At 46.3% G+C, this 20,700-nt stretch overlaps 1 protein-coding gene across 1 annotated transcript in view; it reads right to left on the reverse strand.

The window, feature by feature from the left end:
* Nucleotides 1–20,700, reverse strand: part of LOC119433387 (F-box only protein 31-like) — a 78,082-nt gene that overhangs the window by 21,114 nt on the left and 36,268 nt on the right. The window contains exons 7-8 of the mRNA XM_037700569.2: nt 14,404–14,563; nt 11,871–12,094 (exon numbers count right to left, since the gene is read on the reverse strand). Of these exons, the coding sequence (XP_037556497.1) occupies nt 11,871–12,094; nt 14,404–14,563 (384 nt within the window). The remainder of the gene's footprint in view (nt 1–11,870; nt 12,095–14,403; nt 14,564–20,700) is intronic.

Here is a 20,700-nt window from a genome sequence, read left to right on the forward strand (position 1 = left end):
CGATCCCATGTTTTGTGTTGGACGTCGATGTACATTGCGAGCATGTCTGTGACCGTCTTATTCAGTCGCTCGGTAAGTCCATTGGTCTGCGGATGGTACGCGGTCGTCTTGCGATGCCTGGTGTTGCTTAATTCAAAAACTTCGTCCATAAGCTGCGCTGTGACTGCAGTCCCTCTGTCTGTTATTACAGTGGAGGGAGCACCGTGACGCAAGACGATGTGGCACATGCAAGAATTGCGCTACCTCTGAGGCCGTGGCTCGTGGGATCGCCTGCATTTCAGCATAGCGTGTTAAATAATCAGTCGCGACGATAACCCATTTGTTGCCGTCGGCAGACAAAGGAAACGGTCCGAGAATGTCCATGGCGACTTGGTCGAAAGGCGTGTGAGGTGCTTCAATTGGCTGAAGTAAGCCAGCCGGTTTAACGGATGGTGTCTTGCGGCGCTGGCATTCACGACAGCCTTTAACGTACTGTTTGACGCTTGCCGAAAGCCCGGGCCAATAGTACGTTTCGCTTACTCTAGCGAGTGTTCGTGAAAAGCCTAAATGACCAGATGTCGGTTCGTCAAGGCAAGCGAAGAGGACGTCGTCGTGCATGTCCCTTGGAACCACCAGGAGGTAAGCACGGCTGGTCGAACGAGCATTCTTCTTATACAGGACGTTGTCTCGCAGACAGAAGGACGTCAGCGAGCGAGACAGATGGCGTGGTATGGTTGTGTCGCGGCCCTCTAAATGATCGATGATCGGTTGAATCTCAGTGTCGTCACGCTGCCGTCTGCTCAAGTCCGACGAACTAATGGCGCCCAGGAAGCCGTCATCATCCTGTTTCCTGACTGGTAGGATCAATGGGTGCGCGGGACAGCATATCAGCGTCTTCATGCTTACGGCCAGACTTTTAAACGATGGTGATGTCAAATTCCTGTAGCCGCAAGCTCCACCGTGCCAGTCGTCCTGAAGGGTCGCACATGCTTGCCAACCAACAGAGGGCATGGTGGTCCATCACTACTTTGAAAGGACGACCATAGAGATAGGGGCGAAACTTGATGATCACCCACATGACCGCGAGGCACTCTTTCTCCGTGGTCGAATAATTCGCCTCGGCACGGGACAGGGAGCAGCTGGCATACGCTATAACTCTTTCCCCTCCATCTTGAAGCTGGATGAGCACTGCGCCAAGGCCAATGCTACTGGCGTCGGTATGCACCTCAGTATCAGCATCATCGTCAAAATGTGCAAGAACGGGTGCTGACTGCAGGCGCTGTCGTAATTCAGCAAAAGCCACCTGTTGCTCATTATGCCACACAAATGGCGTATCGTCCCTTGTAAGGTGAGTCATGGGTTCCGCTATCTTCGAGAAGCCTTCAATAAACCGGCGATAGTAGGCGCATAAACCCAGGAAGCGCCGGACGGCCTTCTTATCGGCAGGAGCTGGAAACGCGGCCACAGCGGCAAGCTTGTCTGGATCGGGTTGGACCCCTTTGGCACTTACTACATGCCCGAGGAACTTGAGCTCTTCATAACCAAAGTGGCACTTTTCGGGCTTAAGTGTGAGATCTGCCGATCGGATGGCCTCTAGCACACTCCGTAGGCGGTGAAGATGCTGTTCGAACGTTTCAGAGAAGATGACCACATCATCCAGGTACACAAGACAGGCCTGCCACTTCAGTCCAGTAAGGACAGTGTCCATCATTCGCTGGAAAGTAGCCGGGGCTGAACACAAGCCAAAAGGAAGCACTCGAAATTCATAGAGACCATCTGGAGTCACAAAGGCTGTTTTCTCGCGGTCGCGTTCGTCTACCTCGATTTGCCAGTACCCACTTTTTAAATCGAGAGAAGAAAAATAGTGGGCACGCCGTAGTCTAGCTAACGAGTCGTCGATACGCGGCAGCGGGTACACGTCCTTTTAAGTCACGTTGTTGAGCTTGTGGTAGTCGACACAGAAGCGTAGCGTTCCGTCTTTCTTTTTGACAAGAATGACCGGAGACGAGCACGGGCTGTTGGAAGGTTCAATTACGCCATTGTCACGCATCTCCTGGACTTCCGTACGTATGGCTTCGCGTTCTTTTGCTGACACGCGGTAAGGCTGCTGGTGTATCGGGCGTGCGTCTTCGTACGTGATGATCCTGTGTTTAGTGATGGAAGTCTGGCGTACCTTGGAAGAATGTGCGAAGCAGGTCCTGAATTCAAGCAAGAGCTTGCGCAGTGCTGTCTGGCTTCAGAATTGATGTCGAGATGGCCCAGAAACGTGTCTGCTGTCTGCACTTCTTCTGACGTGAAACAGTTGTTAACGTTTGCTACTGCGTCTGCAAATGCTAACGAAGTGCCGCGGAACAGGTGTCGGTGCTCGTAGCTAAAGTTGGTAACAAACAATTGCGAATGACCAGCATGAATCTGCATAACACTTCGAGCCACACAAACACCTTGCTTCAGTAGGTGTTCCAAGTTACTTTCGGCCACCACTTCGCCATCGCGTAAGCCACTGCATGTGACGTCAACGAGGACACTGGCTCGTGGAGGAAGCGTTACACTGTCTGGAGAAACACGAAGTACGTCGTAGCACCGTTGCCCGTCTTGCACGTCGATTGCTCGTTCGGCAGAGAAAGTGATACGACGTTCTTGCAGATCGATAATCACGCCGTACTCCTGCAGAAAGTCAACCCCAAGAATAACGTCACGGGAGCATTTGCGTAAGACAAGGCAGCTCGCTACGAATGTAGATCCTTGAATCTCAACTCTAGTCGTGCAGGCGCCCAGCAGAGTAACGATGTGGCCGCCAGCCGTCCGAATCTGCGAGTTATGCCAGGGCGTGATCACTTTCTTCAGCTGCGTTGCTATTTTCCCCCTTAGTATCGTGTAGTCTGCGCCGGTGTCCACTAAAGCACTCACGGCATAACCGTCAATAGTCACTGGTATATCGAGCGAAAGCCGGTCGTCTCGTTCAGCTGCAGGTGATGACGGATCGGTATGTTTCGGTAACTGCGTCCGTCGGAGGTCTTCAGCGCTTCGACCGTCAGCGACCTCGCCCCCAAAGATCGCCTCAGTTAGTTTTCCCGGCGGGGACTGGTGGGGACCGGCGGGGACTCGGGAGAATAGCGCTGGGGCGGTGATGAAAATCGTCTCGGAGACGACGATCGCGACTGTCGCCTGGCAGGCGGTGCAAGCACTGCTGAGAGAGGTAGTCCTGAATCTCCCGGGGTCGCTGGCCGTATCGGGGCGGTGGCGAGTAGGCAGAAAAGCCTCGAATCCCAAGGCGCCGGTATGGGCACTGGCGGTACAAGTGGTCAGCTTCACCGCAGTGGAAACAGAGGCCGATGATCGGGTGTGCGCCAAACATCCGACTTCCGAGGGGGCGGGCGTCTGTCGCCGACGTAGTGAACCGCTTGCTCCGAACGATGGGCAAATGGAGCGGCATGAACAACCGGCGGCGGTGTATACCCAGCGTCGTAGTACGACATCGGCTGCGCCGACTGAATTGACACCGTAGGAGAAGCACGAACGAACAGCGGCGGAGAGGGAGCAGGGCACTTCAGGGCTTCCGCGTAGGTCGCACGCGGATATTCAGGAGGTACTGCCGCAGCGTTAGCAGGAGGCAAGGTGTCACGGAGCGCCTGGTGATGTTCGTCCTTGATAATGCTCGCTATGGAGCTTACCGTAGGGTGCGGTGTTATGGCGGCCTTTTGCAACTCTTCACGCACGACAGAGCGGATGAGTTCTTGCAGACAGTCACCGTTGCTTCCTATGGCCGTGAAAATGTCAGCAGCAGACATGCTGTTCGCTTGCCGCTCATACATGTTCGAGGGATCCAGAAGCATCTTTTCCATAGTCACAGCCTCGGACAAGAACTCCGTCTTCGGAGGGCTCCGTACGAGGCCAGCGAAGAGTTGCTCCTTGACCCCGCGCATCAGATGACGTAACTTCTCCTCCGTCATTCTTGGATCCGCTCGTCGGAAGAGGCGCGTCATGTCTTCGACGTACGTGGTCACAGTTTCGTTTGGCAACTGGACGCGGGCCTGAATCGCACGTTCCGCTCGTTCGTGGCGATCAGCACTGGTGTATGTCTCCAAAAGCTGGCGACAAAACTCGCGCCACGACGTCAGTTGCTCCTCGCGGTTCTGAAACCACGTACGCGCGCCATCCTCCAGGTAGAAGTAGACGTGCCTGAGTTTTTCCCTGTCGTTCCATTCGTTCACGGAGGCCACACGCTCGAAGTGACCATCCAGTCTTCGACGTCTTCAAACACTGTGCCATGAAACGTCTTCAGGATCCGCGGGCTCTCAAGTGTGTACCGGTTCAACATCATGCTTCCCGTACCGGTTGGGGCGGTTTGAAGGGAAGCGCTGGTCATACCGGTTGATGTGGTGGGAACTGTAGCGTCGACGACTTCTGGAGACAGTCCCCTGATCCTGCGGCTGGCCCGATGCACGGGAGTGTCGACAGGCACTGGATTCGTAGCGCGGATCCTTGGAGGGGTCTGCAACATCCGTGAGGACGCTTACCCAGCACCTCCACCAGTTTGTCACGAGCCTCGAGAAGTAGTCTTGAAGGTTTTATAAACCGAATAGCAGCTGGATCTTGGAAACTGCGACCGTCGGGGCTGCCTCGAGCAGGGAAGGGCGCGCGGTCTTCTTCGTTCTCTTGGGCTTGACCCACTCTTGCCCTCGACCCACTACCTACAGGTGGCAATATACACCAACTTCTAGTTGTCAAGAATGATTCGGTTTAGTGAGAGTACACTTGACCTACGACACAAGGATGGAGGCCAAGAACGAAGTCGCAAATGGTTGCACCTTGCGCGCATCCACGGTGATTTGAAACGCACACCATGTTTTTTCGCCCATTGTCGTGTATCCAGAAAGTGTAATAAATGGATGTCAGAGAAGCGTCCTGGAAGAAAATGGTGCCCGTTAATAAACCGGCAAATGTGGAAAAAAGAAAAGATAGTCCTGCTAAACATATCAATGCATTTCGCTTTTATATGTTAGTCATCAAAGTGACAGAATAATTTATAGCTGGATCCATGGCATGCACAACGATGTGAGATTTGGTATTTTGCTTTACTCGAATAAAAATAGTTTCTGAAGAATTGAAGATTGTTGGAAATTGTGGATTTTCTTTTAGAACGCAAGCGTTGTGTATTGCAGTGTGCAATGTGGTCGTGAACCGCTTAACACGTGAGCAGCTAAAGTGAAGCTAAATTCAGTGGTCACGAGCGGGCAGGTGTAGGCAAGTTTTTGAAAAATCGGTACACTATGATGTCAGAGTGTCATATTTAGCTTAATCTTAAATTGAAGAAAAACCACGTAAGCATGACAAAGCTTAATTTCACTTGTGAAGCCCTCATTCAATAGGGACATTTTTTATTATTATGGTTTTCAAGAAGCCTAGAGAGTGCGCCCTTGCTCCGTCTCTTTGCTTTTTCCATGTAGGGCCTAAGAAGGGGCTAAGGAAGAGCCATAGCCTCCTATATACTTCATGCCTGCCCATCAGCGCCGAGAACGCAGGGAACCGGTCGTCGCGCCTAGTGCCGTCACTCACCACCAGTTGGCGGTGCTACCCCAGAATAGAAATACAGGACGCTCAACGGCGGCGTGCGCTGTAGCATAACTATATATCACGCTATTTCTTTTTACCGGTGCCGATTCTATTGTTTTACAACATCTACGGGCGTTTAACGCCGACACAGAAGCGTACAGGCCGCCGTGCATTGCTTCTTCCAAAAGAAAAGAACAATAAAAGGAAAACCACAGCTCTTATCTGTACTATATGAAGCTTCATTTTCCTTCTGCTTATTATTACATATGTTTTGTATGTCAGTGTGGAAAAAGAATAATGTCGGCTGTAATAACTCCACAACAAAAACTTTTATTGCCATCATTTGGATTTAAAGTTTGTCGAGCTTTCGTGACAGGGGCTTCTGTGAAAAAACTTTTGCGATGTCGTTCTTGTCCGTTATCTCCAGTGCAAAATTAGTGAATAGAGGGCGGAAGAACTTTGTCACCATGATCTCAAACAGCATCTCGTGATGCTCAGGCACTGAACAATTCAATAGTTCACGCTCTCGCAGCACTTGAGCAGCATTCACAGCAGTCTCCATCAGCGGCTGCTTAAGATTTCTTAGCTTAGCGAGCACTACTTCAACCTACTTGTGCGAAGAGTTCAGCACAACTACGAATTCGTCTGACCGATACAGCAGACGGCTTCTGCCTAATCAGTGAATCTGATGGCGTCGACGGCTTGGGCTTTGTCAACAAACTGAGGCATTCTTTGCAAGACACCCGCTCATTAAGAGCTTAACAGCTCTCGATAGGTATCCGCCAACCATCGCTAGTGCTGCACATTCTGGCGAACGAAGCGTTTCTTTGCGCCAGGTAATGTGGTTGAACAGCGCTGCTGTCGTCTCTTAGGGAAATTTTTTGGATAGTTCTGGCGTAGTGCTTACGCTCAGTTGCCGGCGTAGCGACGGGCATGTGCTATCTTCCGTGTCCATCACGTTGTTGTTTGTCGATGTTGACGCAATGCCTGTCTTCAGAGACTTTTCTGTTCCGCACAAAACTGCCCGTGAGTCTGTCTGATCGTTGCTTCCAGCTGACCTCCTCAACCACCCAAAAAAAGATTCATTGGCGTCAGACGAGAGCTTTCTAGTCAGAACAAATCGAAAGTGCATCTCTCTCAGCAAGTATCTGACGCATTCCACGTTTGACACATTCAAACTTGGAGCCAATTCTCTGGAAGTTCATCGCTCGGGATTTCATGAAATGAGATGCCCGGGACCTTTCTCTTACTATACGAGGAGCATCCAGGTCCACAACAATACGCCATACTACTGGGTATCAACTCGCAAAGCGCCCTATCAAACCACTTAAGGTAGCACAACTCACTCGTGACCACAATGTCTTCTTTTCGGCCAGAAGGCTTTCATTTGCGCTGCTGCTAGACGTCCTCAATACGGAACCGACAGTGTCACCATAGCCACAGTCGTTCAATACCATGCCGCAGCTCACCGCGTCAATCCAAGGCAGAAGGCAAGTTTTTTTCCCAGCCGTGGGCTACTGCAGAAAGGTGATCTCCCAACAAACCAGCGAACCGTCGGCAGGCGAGGCAAATTAATATTGTCTCGATTTGACACTAATGGAGACGCGCACACGCAATTTTTCCCGCCTTTAACCATGCACGGCGGCTAGCGAACTATTCTGGGGTAGCAGCGCCCCTAGCGGGCGACCTGCGAGGTCAGGAGAGGAGGTTGAACGGCGCCCCCGGAATGATTGCGCGGGCACAGAAAGTATATAGGAGGCTATGGAAGAGCAAACCACATGACAGGCTGTCACCACAAAATGACATGTTTCGGAGATTTTTTAATCGCAATTAGAACTGAATTTATTTTGAAATCACGTCACATATTTGCGACTTCTAACCTGCACAGCTAACATCTGTTTGATGCTATTTGGCAAGCAAGACAATAAAATTTATGTAATAATATTTTATACATTTCTTTGTCTAGTCCTGTTAAATGTGTAATTGTCTTGAGTACTCACCTTGCATACGTGTTTGTGAAATAAGGTCTCTTATAAGTATGGACACTGTATTGACCACATGCATGTGCTCCTACGCAGGAATGGCATGTGCTCTACCTACCGAGCATTCGCGCAATGCTTCTTCTTCAGGGGCTCACTAGCGTAAAATTCCGAGCAAGCGCCCCCACCCGTGCAAGAGCCCCCCCCCCCCCCCTAACTTCACTGCCAACTTCAAATTTTCGCGCCGTTCCGGGAAAGCCCCCCCCCCCTCTCTTCCGCTCCGCACCAACACTGGCCTGCCACATCCAGTCCACGAAAACAATGGCAAATTCGGCAAATCGCACCAGTGCGCATCGCGGTGCCCCGATGAGCCATTTCATCGAATCATGGTCACACCCGGTGCCCCTAAAGTCCCTAGATATTTTTTTTCTAGGGACTTTAGGCGCCTCAGTGGGCACACGTGCGCATCAGGCGAACTGCGGCTGGTGGTCTGTAGTTCACGGACCGCCAACCAACGGCGAGATCTGCCTCTCACACGGCACAGAGGATTTCCCTGCAGCACAGCGACGTGACCACTCGGCGACAGAGGAGTGGTCGCGGCTACACTTTGGCGTCGCCACTGCTAATCACTCGCCACCGATATCGTCACTAGGCCTTTTCCAGTTCATTTCGATCGAATCTGTAGCAGACGGCGCTTCAGAACGAACCGCCGACGCTCCCAAGCAGCAATGTTTTGTTACCGTCGTTGCCGCTTTACCCTCTCCTCGCAATAATTTCACACGATGAAGAAAACATGCTGATATTTGCGGTGCCACCAGCTGCAATGCGAGCATGGCCAAGCCGCGGTTCGCTCTCCGCCGTCGCTAGCCATGCACAGCAGCTGAGCTCGACTTGTATCGGAACTCTCATTAGTGCTAAATGTTTCACCGTGGACATGGTTATTAATAAAGTGAACATTACGCGTCACTTTACTCTAGCATACATAATTATGCCTGGAATAGAAGCTGCATAACCAATGTTCGTTTCGCCGGTCGCGAGACGCGTCGGTTCTGTAGTTCTTTCGGTGGTTGTGAGAGTGATAAACACCACTAACAAATCTTTGGCTTAATAAAGTTCAAGTTCAATAAAATTTTAATGCCATTCCCAGCGCTTTTTTTTTTTTTGGTGGGAAAATTTCGTCGTTGCCATCTTGAATTTTGGTGCCGTTCCGGGATAGCGCCCCCCCTAACTTTGCCGGTAATTTCGACTTGATAGAGGGGGGGCGCTTGCTCGTAATTTTACGGTATTGCTTTTAGCACATGAAGATTTTTGCCAAAACCAAACTTGACAAAAAGCTCCATTTAAAAACAGTAGATAATAGAGATATTACAGGCAACATTGCCCTGCAGTGATGACAGGTCACAAAGCAGGTTTCTGGTGTGAAAAGGTTTTATGTAACATTATTTCTATAAACTTCAAAAATATGTTTTTAGTTACGAGGCACGCAAATGTGAGTAGTAAACAATTATACAGTGTTATTTTTTTAGTGTACCTAATTTTTTTTAATTGCCTGTGGCAGTTAGCTCAATTATAACCGTTGATCTAAATTAGTCGATGAGGCGGCCCATAACTTCAAGAAATCAAAATGCTTAATTGAATAAGCAACATAATTACACTAATTTACTTTTTCATTAATTACTTTACGGCATATTTCAATCTACGAATTGCCATGCGCACTTCTGTATCTTTTCCAGTGACCGTCTTTCACCGGCTAAATAATGCTAAAGGTTATTATTGCTCAGCACAAGACACGCCTTTCTGTATCAGAAGTTTCTTGAATTCTAGAGCCGATTTTATCTGTTGCCTCTGTTGTTGCTGAGCCTTGTGTAATAAGATTGCATGCGTGACGCGAATGGTGGTGCACATTGTAGAACTTACACAAACACCAACGATTCGCTGGAAAGTTCATTAAGCCATGTATAGACCCTCTTCACGGCGATCCCATGGGCGCCGCCACGCTGGATCACGTAGAAACGTGTCCATTGCTTGCCTCAGTTGCTTCCGTGTTTACAATGGATGTGCGTGTCGCCGGTGCTGCTCTGCAAACCTCTGTTTTGGAAGATATAGTAGATGGTAGTTCGGTAGATAACACAAAGCTTTGGCCACAACTTCAGAGGACATGCAAGCACATTCGGTGCTCATTACGCTTTGTCCAAATGGCGTGAGCAGTGCATACAGTGCTTGTAATAAAAGCAGGGCTAAAAATGTATTCCAAGCTCTCCAAACTTTCCGCTTATGAATTGAATCAGGATCAGTGTGTTCTCCTCTTCGTTCTTTATTTGTCAAAAAGATTGAAGCAGCAGATAGTCACATTTCTGACTCATTAAAGTTCCCCGGTGCGGTCACTATCTGATTATTTATTTTCTGCCTGATCGCTCGCGGATGTGCTCAGTTGTGATAGATTTGTTCTTGCTGCACACAAAGGGCTTGTGACGTAGATGTTCTGTAGCAATGTGCTCAAATGGGCTGGTTGATGCATGACGAAAGGGGTAAAAACAGCGCGAAAGACAGGACAAAAGCAGAGACAACGTGCACAGAACTAACAACCCAGGGTCGAAGCTAACATTTTCAAATTCCCTGAGTGACACAGAACTTTGTTTTATGTCAAGACAAACTGACACCATCTCGCCCGATGCTGTCACCCTCTAGTAAGCATGTTAAAAAATAAACGACTTAATACAGTTTGAGTAGCAAGGAGTACTGTTTTTTTCACTCAAAAAGAAAACAGAAGGGAGGGGTTAGTAAAATGCAAATAAAGTATCTTTAAAAAAAATGGTAATACCTATAGGAAATCTAGTCGAACATTTTCAAGTACAAATAATAAAAAGGAGGTGCATACAGAAGCAAATACATATTGTCAAATATGAGCTATTTCTATGAACCGTAAGAAACCTCATTGGTATGAGGCCCAAACTTTGTCATAAGTGAGATTCTCTCTCAGCAGCTGGAAAGTCAACCTCAACCGTCCTGACACACTCTCAGCTCACGCACGCCTCAGTGTTGCATTTCACTGCTTTAAAGAGTTTATTTTGGTTTGGATGAGAGACACCTGCACCTCAGCGTCAGTACGCCACGTTCGCCTATGAAACACCCCCGACGCCCCATCTGCTTCCCGGTCCAGTGATATCGTGCACGTTACACAACTGAAGATGTATCACCCTCCCAGTGATGGCATTTAGACGCTCCGAGACGTCGCTTCTACCACTGGGGGATTATGCTACACGCGTGTAGTATTTGGTCGTTTGAACGAGGCGCGCGGGCGCCATCACTCATGCAAAGAGGAGGAAGATCGAACTGGGCTCGAGCTGTGAATCCAACAGGTCAGCGCTGCAAACGCTGCTGTAAATATAATCTGTAAATAGTTTGTCGTTTAATTGACTCGTCCTTCACGTAACAATATTATCTCTCTAATATACACAATCATAGATACATAGCCTCCGGCAAGTGCATGAAGTACCCTACGAATGCTATCGCATCAAAAGATGGTGGAAGATACAATTATAAAAATTTGGAGGGCACTTAAGCTTCGCCTTTAAGAATGGAACGCGATAGCATTCAAAGATCCCTGAATGCTTGTCAGGCTTCCCAGCAACTGCAGCTTTCTTTTTTCTTCACCTTCGCCTCCGCATGTCGCTGCCGAGGAAGCAAGCGCCATCTGGATGGTGTTTTTGCAAGTAACCTACCCCGGCACGCCACTTGATCATTTCTACCATACCATGTTGGTATGGTAGAAATGCTGGAAAAGGGGGTTTGTGTTTGAGTTTCCTCGTAGCAGAATTATGTTTTCTTATATTTTTAAATTACAATCCGACAATATGATGTCTGTAGGTTGTGGTTAAGTCATACTTTACAATTTTTCTGACAGATTTTACTTTGAGAAATTCAATTAGTTCACTAACGCTTCTGCACAACGCAGAGGGCCTGCGTGGTCGGGGTGGTTCGGGATGATTTTCTCAGCCGCAGACACCGGCGCGCCACGCTGACACCGACGCCGGATTTTCTGCAACACAGGGCCCTTAACGCTATCGCGTTAAAATATGTCCAGCATTAGACACACAGATGCACTGGTGTAGCACTACACTGATAAGAAGTGGTGGAGGTAATAGACTAAATGTTCATTCACACAATAAAAATGGTGGGTCAGCTACTACATGTCAAATGTTTCATATGCAATGGGAATATTTAACTGTTCCAGAAATCTGCTGCCTTGTACACTCTTATTCTGCTGTACTAAAAAACCAAAGTCACATGGCAGCCACTGCTGAACTGATGCATATTCTCTAGGCACAAATAGAAAATGTTTGTCATGGCCACACTGACCTGGCGATGCAAGTCCTGGGAATCTCAAGAAAACGTTCATGACAGTCCACTGGGACACGGAATGGCTGGGGTGTGGTTGGCACAGTGTTGTATGGGGTGCCACTTGCACGCACCTCGATGGCATCCAAGGCCGATATGGATGCTTGCTGCTGTGCTGTCAACACCATTGAGTACTGCAGCACCACCTCAAAAGTCACCTGGCCAGATGGTACATTGGGGTCACCCTGCAGAGACAGCACCCCTTTATGAAAGTCAGTCGTGCCCGAGTGCAGTTCTTGCAGAGAGTACAAGCACTATCCATATCTTCAAAGTGTTACAAACAGTACGGTGTATGTACGAGTGAAAGCGTGCGAGGGGAGCCGACGACCGCATCTAAATCTCACGCGCGCAAGAAAGAAAAGCAGGGAGGAAGCGCGCCTTCTCCGTTGCGCTCGAGGCACCGGCGAGGGATCGAGGGGGGAGGGATAGCGGGTGGCGTTGTGCATACTCTGGCATCAACTGCGTACTGCCCGGCGGCGCGCGGTCGCGCGGGCCATATCTTGAAAGCCATCTGCATTGGGGGCAGAATCTAGGCAGTGTAGGTGCGTCGGCGGCTCGTAGCTTTGTGTGCACTGAGTGTTCTCGGTGCTCAGTCTGTGTTGAAGCAATAGACAACAGCACGAAGGTCAGTTCTCTAGCTGCTGCAGCAGCGCTTCCTCACGCCAGCTTTTGACAGCACGTGTCCGCGCTCATCGAGTGTGATGTGTTCATGTTTGCCTGTGGGAACTGACACCATGCTTGTTAATATAGTTAATAAGCAAATGTTTACAAGTTTATACGGACGATAAAACTACTATCCTTACTTTGTATAGCTGTCTACTAATTTGCTATTGCAATCGATGCTTCGGCTTTTGGGCGAAACTACGACTTTTTTCACACGTAAGTATTAAAATATTTTGTGCAGTTCAAAACTACTCCCATTTCTCAATTTTTTCTGTTTCTCGGCTGTTGCGTTTCCCGGCTCTTACGTTTTTTTTTTTCGTTTTTTTTTATGGTCCCGTGAAAAACATATCAGCGGGGTTCTACTGTATAACTCAGTATGCACACACTGCTAATTACAATATGCTAATGCAACAAACCTTTTTTTCTGTGTTTATAGGGCTTTTCTAACACTTTTGAAGAAACAGCCAAATCCATAGTATGCCATCTATAAAAAATTTTGCAGATCCCACGTACTGTGGGATTTGAAATTATGCAAAGCATTTTGCAGGTAGCTGGCTATGGCGTCAACCCTGCAGTGGTGCACCTCGACCAGCTCTTTGACTCTCTCGATGAGTTTGAGCAGGTGTTCGTTGTGGGCCTCGGACATGCCAAGGGGGAGAAAGAGCGTGGGCTTGCCTAGCTGCTCGATCCTTACGAACACGTTCCTCTTCCTTTGTGCCCAATAGTAGCCCAGTAGTACGCTATCCTCAAGCTGCTCACGTAAACCCTCGAGGAAAGCAAAGTCCGACTTGATGCACTTTTTTGACGAAGCTGTGGCCCTCTAAGAGCTTCTTTGTTAGCGTCAAAAGCCGAGGTCATAGATCCGAGTCACTGTAATGATGCTGCCATGCATTGTCGTACTTAAGACTCCGTGTGCAGTACGAAAGAGCAGGCCACTATGCTTGATTAAACAGCCTGGTAAATATGAGAAGGACCATGAAAGTCAGGTACAAGCGTGGTGAGGAACGAGGAGGCGGTGAGTCGCTGCCCAGCAATTGGAAATCAACGCTCGTGGGAAACATGCTTTTGAATCGCTATTCGTACAGAGGCAACCACCACCCAGTGTTCCACAGCCAAATGTCCGAATCTTATGTGCACCACCTGGCTTGAATGCGGGTAGTATGCAAGAATCAGAGGCAAGAGTCAGATGACGAAGCTCGAATGACAATGATGCAGCAACTGCAACGGCATTACGAACATGAGCCTATACCCAGCAGCTCAAGTTGGTAGGCACTGCCAGCACCACGACGCTGGAAGCTAGATTGATAGATACACTCAAAGCACCTGAAGTTCACAAAGAATGGTTTGCATTATTATTAATATGCCAACGATTATTCTCAGCTACAAGTCCCTCATTTTCTATTACATCGATAAAATTACACAATTTATTGCTATCATAAGCTCTACATCATCATTACCCATGTATTCAAAAATAAAAACAAATTTCGAACTTATTCGTATTTTCCCTCACCACACTTGAATAAATAATATATGTTCCCTCAGACAGCTGTTTGCACTAAATTGCTCAAAGCACTACAATTTAAAGATCTTTCAGGTTCAAATTTTATGCCCAATTTATGCCAACCTCAAAGCAACACAAGGAAAATGCAGAAATGATGGGGCCCAAAGATAATAAAGCAACGGCGGACAAAAATCTGAGGCTTGGAAATTGTGGTTCTACGACATGTTTTGAGCTTATAACCAAGATACGCTTTAACATGTCCCCTCCTTCCCCACTATAACCCCCCCCCCCCCCTGGAAAGAGAGAGAAATTTAAATGTGCAAACATTACCGAGAGTTTGGAGGCCCGGAGCTTTGTGCAGTTGTCAATGTACTCTAATTGTATCAACTCGAGACCATGTGTGCCGTAGGTGCCCTTGAAAATGCCAGGCTGAATGGGTACGCCAGTCAATGGGGCTTGCAACCTAACTCGCCTATACTGAAACGCATAGCTGAAATGCACATAAAGGATAGCATACTGTTAGAAGGTACACACAAGCAGATGACCCATGCTCACTGCAGCACACACTCTGGGCATCACAAATATGGTCCAATGCATAGGCACAGACAGCAGCAGAACCTTTGCCTCTAGCATGCAGTACATCGTAATATTGTGTGCTGCCATCACTGCTGCCATGCAAAATTTCCCTGATCCCTTCAGTGGGTCGCCTCATTTATCCAGTCATTTGAGTTATCCCTCCAATACTACAGCGATTCACAATAGTAACATACCAACTAGAGTCACAGTCATGTAAGAGCTTAGGACACAGCAATAAATGCACGTCAAAAAGAAATTCTGTAAAAGCACCACCCAATTACCGTTCGTCATTCTCCTCCTCACAATTCACTCGCAATGTGGTCTAGTGTGCATTCAAATGGCGCTAGAGTCTCCACATGCTTTGTTCAGTTCCTGTACAGTACTGTACAGTAATGTAGAGTGCTGCATAATATTGTACAGTAATGAATAAGGGAACTTGCACAGGTGGTGTTCAAAATGTAAGAAATTAGACTGCCAGTCAAGCTTTGGGCAAAGGTTGGTCTGAAATTGACAGCATGCTCTTGCGTGAGTGAAAACCCCAATCAATGAAAGGATTGCTTGTAATAATTTGCACATATGCTGCTGAATTGGTGATGGGCAAAAGCAACCTGCTGTGGAAAAAACAAAGTTGCACTTGATATTAGTCGAACACAATTATCAAAATAACACATACTCGTTAAAACAGCCCAGACGTCAGGTCGGAAAATTCGACAACCCGTGAGAATCTTGTCTTCACTGCTGCTCTCATTTAAAAATTACGCTGCCGAGTAGACCAAAGTGCAATTTTGATTCGTTTTATTGAGGAAGTGCTAGGAGCACTGGCGCCTAGCTTCGACGGTACCTCTATATGAAGTTCTATTTTTACTGACTTCCAAATCTGCCAAAAATGGTCAAATCTGACAAATAGTTTTAGTTAAGTCATCATTTCAGAAAGTGCAATAATGTTGCTAGTAGAAGAATTCCAACAGAAATGTTTAACAGCATGTAAAAAATTTTTTTTGATCAAATTGATCTACTTCTATAGGCGCGGTAACGAAAAAGTTAAGCAGTACACCATCCTGAACAAGTTCGTTGTCTAAACTGCACATTATACAGAGTCCTCCAAGTTAAACTATCAGTCATTTTAATAAAAAAGCTACGGTAGCTACACAATGCCGCTTGCACAGGTGGTTTGTGCACTTTGGTGGACACAATTTTCGCAAACAAGTAGAAAAAGCAAGTACAAAACAAAAAATTCATAACTTCTGAAATTTCGAGATTATGGCATATGTTTCCACTAGAAACTTGAAGACAATTGTATTCAAAGACAACTCTATTTTATTTGACACTTCAAAAGCGTTTGTGTTTCGAGATATTCATAATAAAATTTAATGCTCAGTATGCTAATTTTGCATTCAGAGGCAAGAGTTTCAATACAAAGACGAACCCCCTACCTGAAGCAGCCAATTGCGGGAGGAATGAGGAACCAAAGTTGCACTTTGGGCATGTTGGTTTAGCATGGCAAAGCCAGCCTTGTTTTTGCCAAGAGAAGGAGTGCAGCTGTTATCAGCTCCACCTGGATTCTAGACTGGTGCGCGATATGGAATTTGATAAGTCACATCGGTGGGTGTTCACCTTTGTGTGAGGGCTCACACCTCTGAATACGACATTAGCACATTGAGAGTCAAATTTATGAATATCTTATAACACTAACGCTTTAGAAGTGTCAAACAAAATTGCATTCTCCTTGAGTACAGTTGTCTTGAAGTTTCTAATATAAACATATACCATATCACAAAATGTAAAAAGTTAATTAAAAAATACTGTCAATTATGTATTTGCCGACTCTACTTGCATTAGAAAATTATGCTTGCCAAAGCGCATAAACCACTTGTGCAAGCAGTATTTGCGTCACTATCACAGCGTTTTGATTAATATTAATGATAGTTTAACTTTAAGGACCTTGTATAATGTGCAATTGGGAATTTGATGTAGTAACATCAAATTCATAACATCGAAAACATAGTGTTTGCTCCCCTCTGCCTGCACTCATCGTGATACTGTTGTGCTAATCGTGCTAATAACACTAATTATTATCTAACCAAAGTAACCAACTAATTAACTAAGCTATATAACTAAAAGTAAGCATACCTAACTAAAGTAACTAAGCAAGTACAACTAACTTACTAAACTAACTAATATACTAATAGCTAACTTACTGAACTAACCAAATATAGCTATCTAACTCACTAATTAGAGAATAGTGTAAATATAGACAGCTAACCGAGACATTTTGTGCAAGGAATGCTACTAGGAGGGGGATCACATCAATCACACAACTGTGCCGTGTATAAGCATCGCAAATGAAATTATTTTGCCAAAGTTCTCATTGCATGTTCACTCTGCAAACATGCTGAAATAAATGTGGGAGAGGCACCTTTTCTCATGAAAGATTTGCATGATCGCCTGATCGCCGAACGTGGCCATCTGGCACGACAGATCGATCCTTGTCTACTCATGCCAACGCCTCTGCTGCTACCTTCTGTCTCTATATAAAACTGTCAGGAAAAAGTTTCATGGCCAGAAGGAGAGTGTAGAAGAACCCTGATTGTGTTCTCATGATTCATCAGCAGTCGTCATGCGGCGAGACGAGAGCACAAATTGAATGCCGACTACTCAGTGACGTAAGAAGTGAAGTGAACGTTTGGAAAGCGAGATGCTTCTACGATCTCGCCCCAGAGATTCTTTAACCTGCACCCAAAGCTCAGTACACGAGGGTTTTTGCATTCTGCTCCCAGTGGAAGCCTGCAATAAAACACATCATCTCGTTCTCGGCAACAGAATGCTGCAGCCGCTGAGCCAGAGCAGCAGGTGTCACGATCTGTGACATCACAGAGAAAGTACAGTGGAACCTCATTGATACGATTCTGTGCAATATGTTTTTCGAAATGACAAGTTTTTTTTTTTTTCTTTTCCCGATAATATTATTGGGTTGGATAATGCATTGGATGATACAATTTTCGAATGGTACACTTTATTTTCCGGTTCTCGTGAAGATTGTATCAACGAGGTTCCACTGTATTAAGAATTTTTTCATGACCTTGTCACACCCCCTTTGCTTTTACATCATCTTCTACAATACGAAAAACCTTTTCATAACAAAGGTAACCTATAAGCTATTTCAAAGTCGTAAACAGCTTTACTTACATCTAGATCCTTTCGTGTCCCTTTAAGGATCTAGACATCATAAAATTTAGCAAGTTTCATTCACTATGTCAGAGTGCAGGTAACACATGACAGGGTTGGTGGCTGTATTGACCCCTTCTGGCGCCAATTAGTTCTGTCTATTGAAAATTTATTTTCATCATATTTCTTGCACCTTCAGAATCATTAAAAGTGTACAGTTGTAGAAAGGATTAAGAATCTTACATTCTTCTGTGAGTTCTGTCAAGTTTACAGAATATGGAGTCTAGTGAAAACTCTTTACAGAAGCGTCAGATATTGACCCTTTTCGCGGCGATCCCGTGGGCGCTTTGATGTTTGATCACGTGGTGACGCGTCCATTGCTTGCCTCAACTGCCTCCATTGCCTCTGTGTTTACAATGGATGTGTATAACACCGGTGCGGCTTAGCAAACCTCTGTCTCGGGAGATATTGTAGACGTTGACTGGGTGGACAACACGAAGCTTTCGCCACAGCTTCAGAGAACAGGCAAAAGCGCTTTCGAAGCTGATTAAGTTACGTCCAAATGGCGCAAGCAGCATATACGGTGCTTGCTCTAAAAGTGGGCTAAATATGAATTCCAAACTTTCTGCTCATGAAATGAATCAGGATTAGTGTGTTTTGCTCTTCGTTCTTTATTTTTCAAATATTTTGAAGCAGCGGCTTGTCATATTTCTAACTCAATAAAGTTTCTTGGTGCGGTCACTATCCGATTATTTTCTGCCTAATCGCTCGCAGTTGTGCTCAGTTTCGTTAGGTTCGTTCTTGCTGCGCACAAAGCTTGAAACGTAGGCTGTTCTGTACACTGTAATACCTTGTAGCAAAGATGTATTATCGCTAGTAACTCGATCACTTACTCTCGTGGACCACAGCATGAGTGATGACACATTCAGCTTCGACCATTCGTGCGCTATCGGTGTAGACCGTCATTTATTGTGCGTATAAAGTGCACATATATTCAAGTGTGCACCAATTCACTTATTCTTGACATATTGGCGAAAGTGGGCGTAAGTTTCTGTGCTGGTTGGGGTAGATGGGTGTAGATACTGTGTGCAAAACCTACTATGACAGGAAGCGGCGCTACTCCCTTTATCATTGTTTAACGAGCGGTACTCACTCTTGCCGACGTACCGAGACTGAAGCCCTTTCTTTGAAGGTTAGCGATACAATGCTGGAGGATGAGCAAATTTGTGCATCATCGAGGAAATCCATAAATCTCGAAGTGCCGGAAACACGTACGGACAGTTGCAGCAGCGGTCCGTGAGCTTGGCCTTATATATTCATTACATTCTTTAATATGCCAGCCACTATTTTCGCAGCCAACTACTACACGCGTCTTCAATCAACATGATCCAAACCAGCATGAATGAAGCATAATGCGTTAGCGAAAACTCAGTTGCATTTCAGACAGCTGATCGCACAGAAGCAAGGTAGAAGCGGTAATGGTTTCATATTTGTGCGCTGTCGCTGAGGCAACATATCGCCACCGTAAGCACCATCTCGTTTCTCTAGAACAAACTGCTCCTCGAAAAGGGTCAATAAGAACACCAACTATTTCATGTCTGGCACACATGAAAAGCATCTAGCCACTTAAAAAACATTCTTGGTATAAAATGCTGTGAAAAACAATAAAAGAAGTGAACCCACTACATGACAACATACCGCACTGAGACCAAACGTCCAGTCTTATGCCTTCAAGTTTGTTTCACTAGAACATTTAACACATATTACTCAAACTTGCCACACAGGTTCAACCGGAAATGTTTCAAGATGTATGAGACATTTTAAATACCATTTTTTCATCAGTGTTTTTGCTTTTGACACACTACTTTTATGTACACAATTGTGCACACAGCGCCTGAAAGAGTTAACATATTTCTACTCAGCAGAGTACTAGAAGACAGCCCTACATTACTGTCATTGTTGCATCAATATAAGTAAATTGTTTCTGTAATCTTCAGCCAGAAATTGTGCCTCCTGCTACAAATATAATCTGTATGTTTTTTTTTTGGTTTTTTTTAACATGGAGCAACCATCAAGCACCTAGTCAACCTTAAAGAATATATGCTATGTTTATTTGTTTGACAATGCACGATTGTCATGATGGCACGGCAAAAGCCAACTATATGCTGCCTGACAACTGAAGCTGCTGCCTGACAACTGAAGCTGCCACCTGCAGACTTGCCTAAACACCCAAGATGCAGTGCAGCGGGCTGAAGCAGGGCAAGGGAGGTTATTGAAAGCAACTAATTGCAATTCTTAAGGTAGTAAAGAGGCACTAAACAAAATTAATGAAGAGGATAATGACAGAGCAGCTTACAGGCAACCATCCCACAGGCATTCACACATAATTTCCATTTCTCTAGGTTTCCATTTGTCTAGGGGTTCTCAAGTACAGTCATCCCACGGAACCCTGCTAAGCTCCATAAAGTGCCAAGGAACCCCCCCCCCCCCCCCGAATTAACCGAATGTCGAGTTATGGAGGGTATCAAGAAAACAATAAACAAATACTTCACTACGTCATCGCGCTTCTATTTACTCAATGAATCGTCAAATCTTGTTTCTATTTAGCACAAGACCAGTGCGGAAGCTGAAATTCTCTTCATCTCATGACTGATTAGCGCTAGCAGCGGCGAAGGCCTCGCGACATCCTTCGCGGCGCGCGTTTTCATCTGAGACGCGCATTGCACACCAACGGGCGCACATCTAGATTATTTTTTCGCCACTCAGCTGCTCGCCAACAAATTGTCCGTCCATCGCGATGTAGCTGGTGCTTTTTATCTTTGACAGCTTTCACTGAATCAAAGCGAGACAACCGCGGCCGCTATCGACGATCATGGATGGCGACTT

The sequence above is a fragment of the Dermacentor silvarum genome, chromosome 1 (genome assembly GCF_013339745.2).
Source record: "Dermacentor silvarum isolate Dsil-2018 chromosome 1, BIME_Dsil_1.4, whole genome shotgun sequence".
Classification (NCBI taxonomy): Eukaryota; Metazoa; Arthropoda; class Arachnida; order Ixodida; family Ixodidae; genus Dermacentor; species Dermacentor silvarum.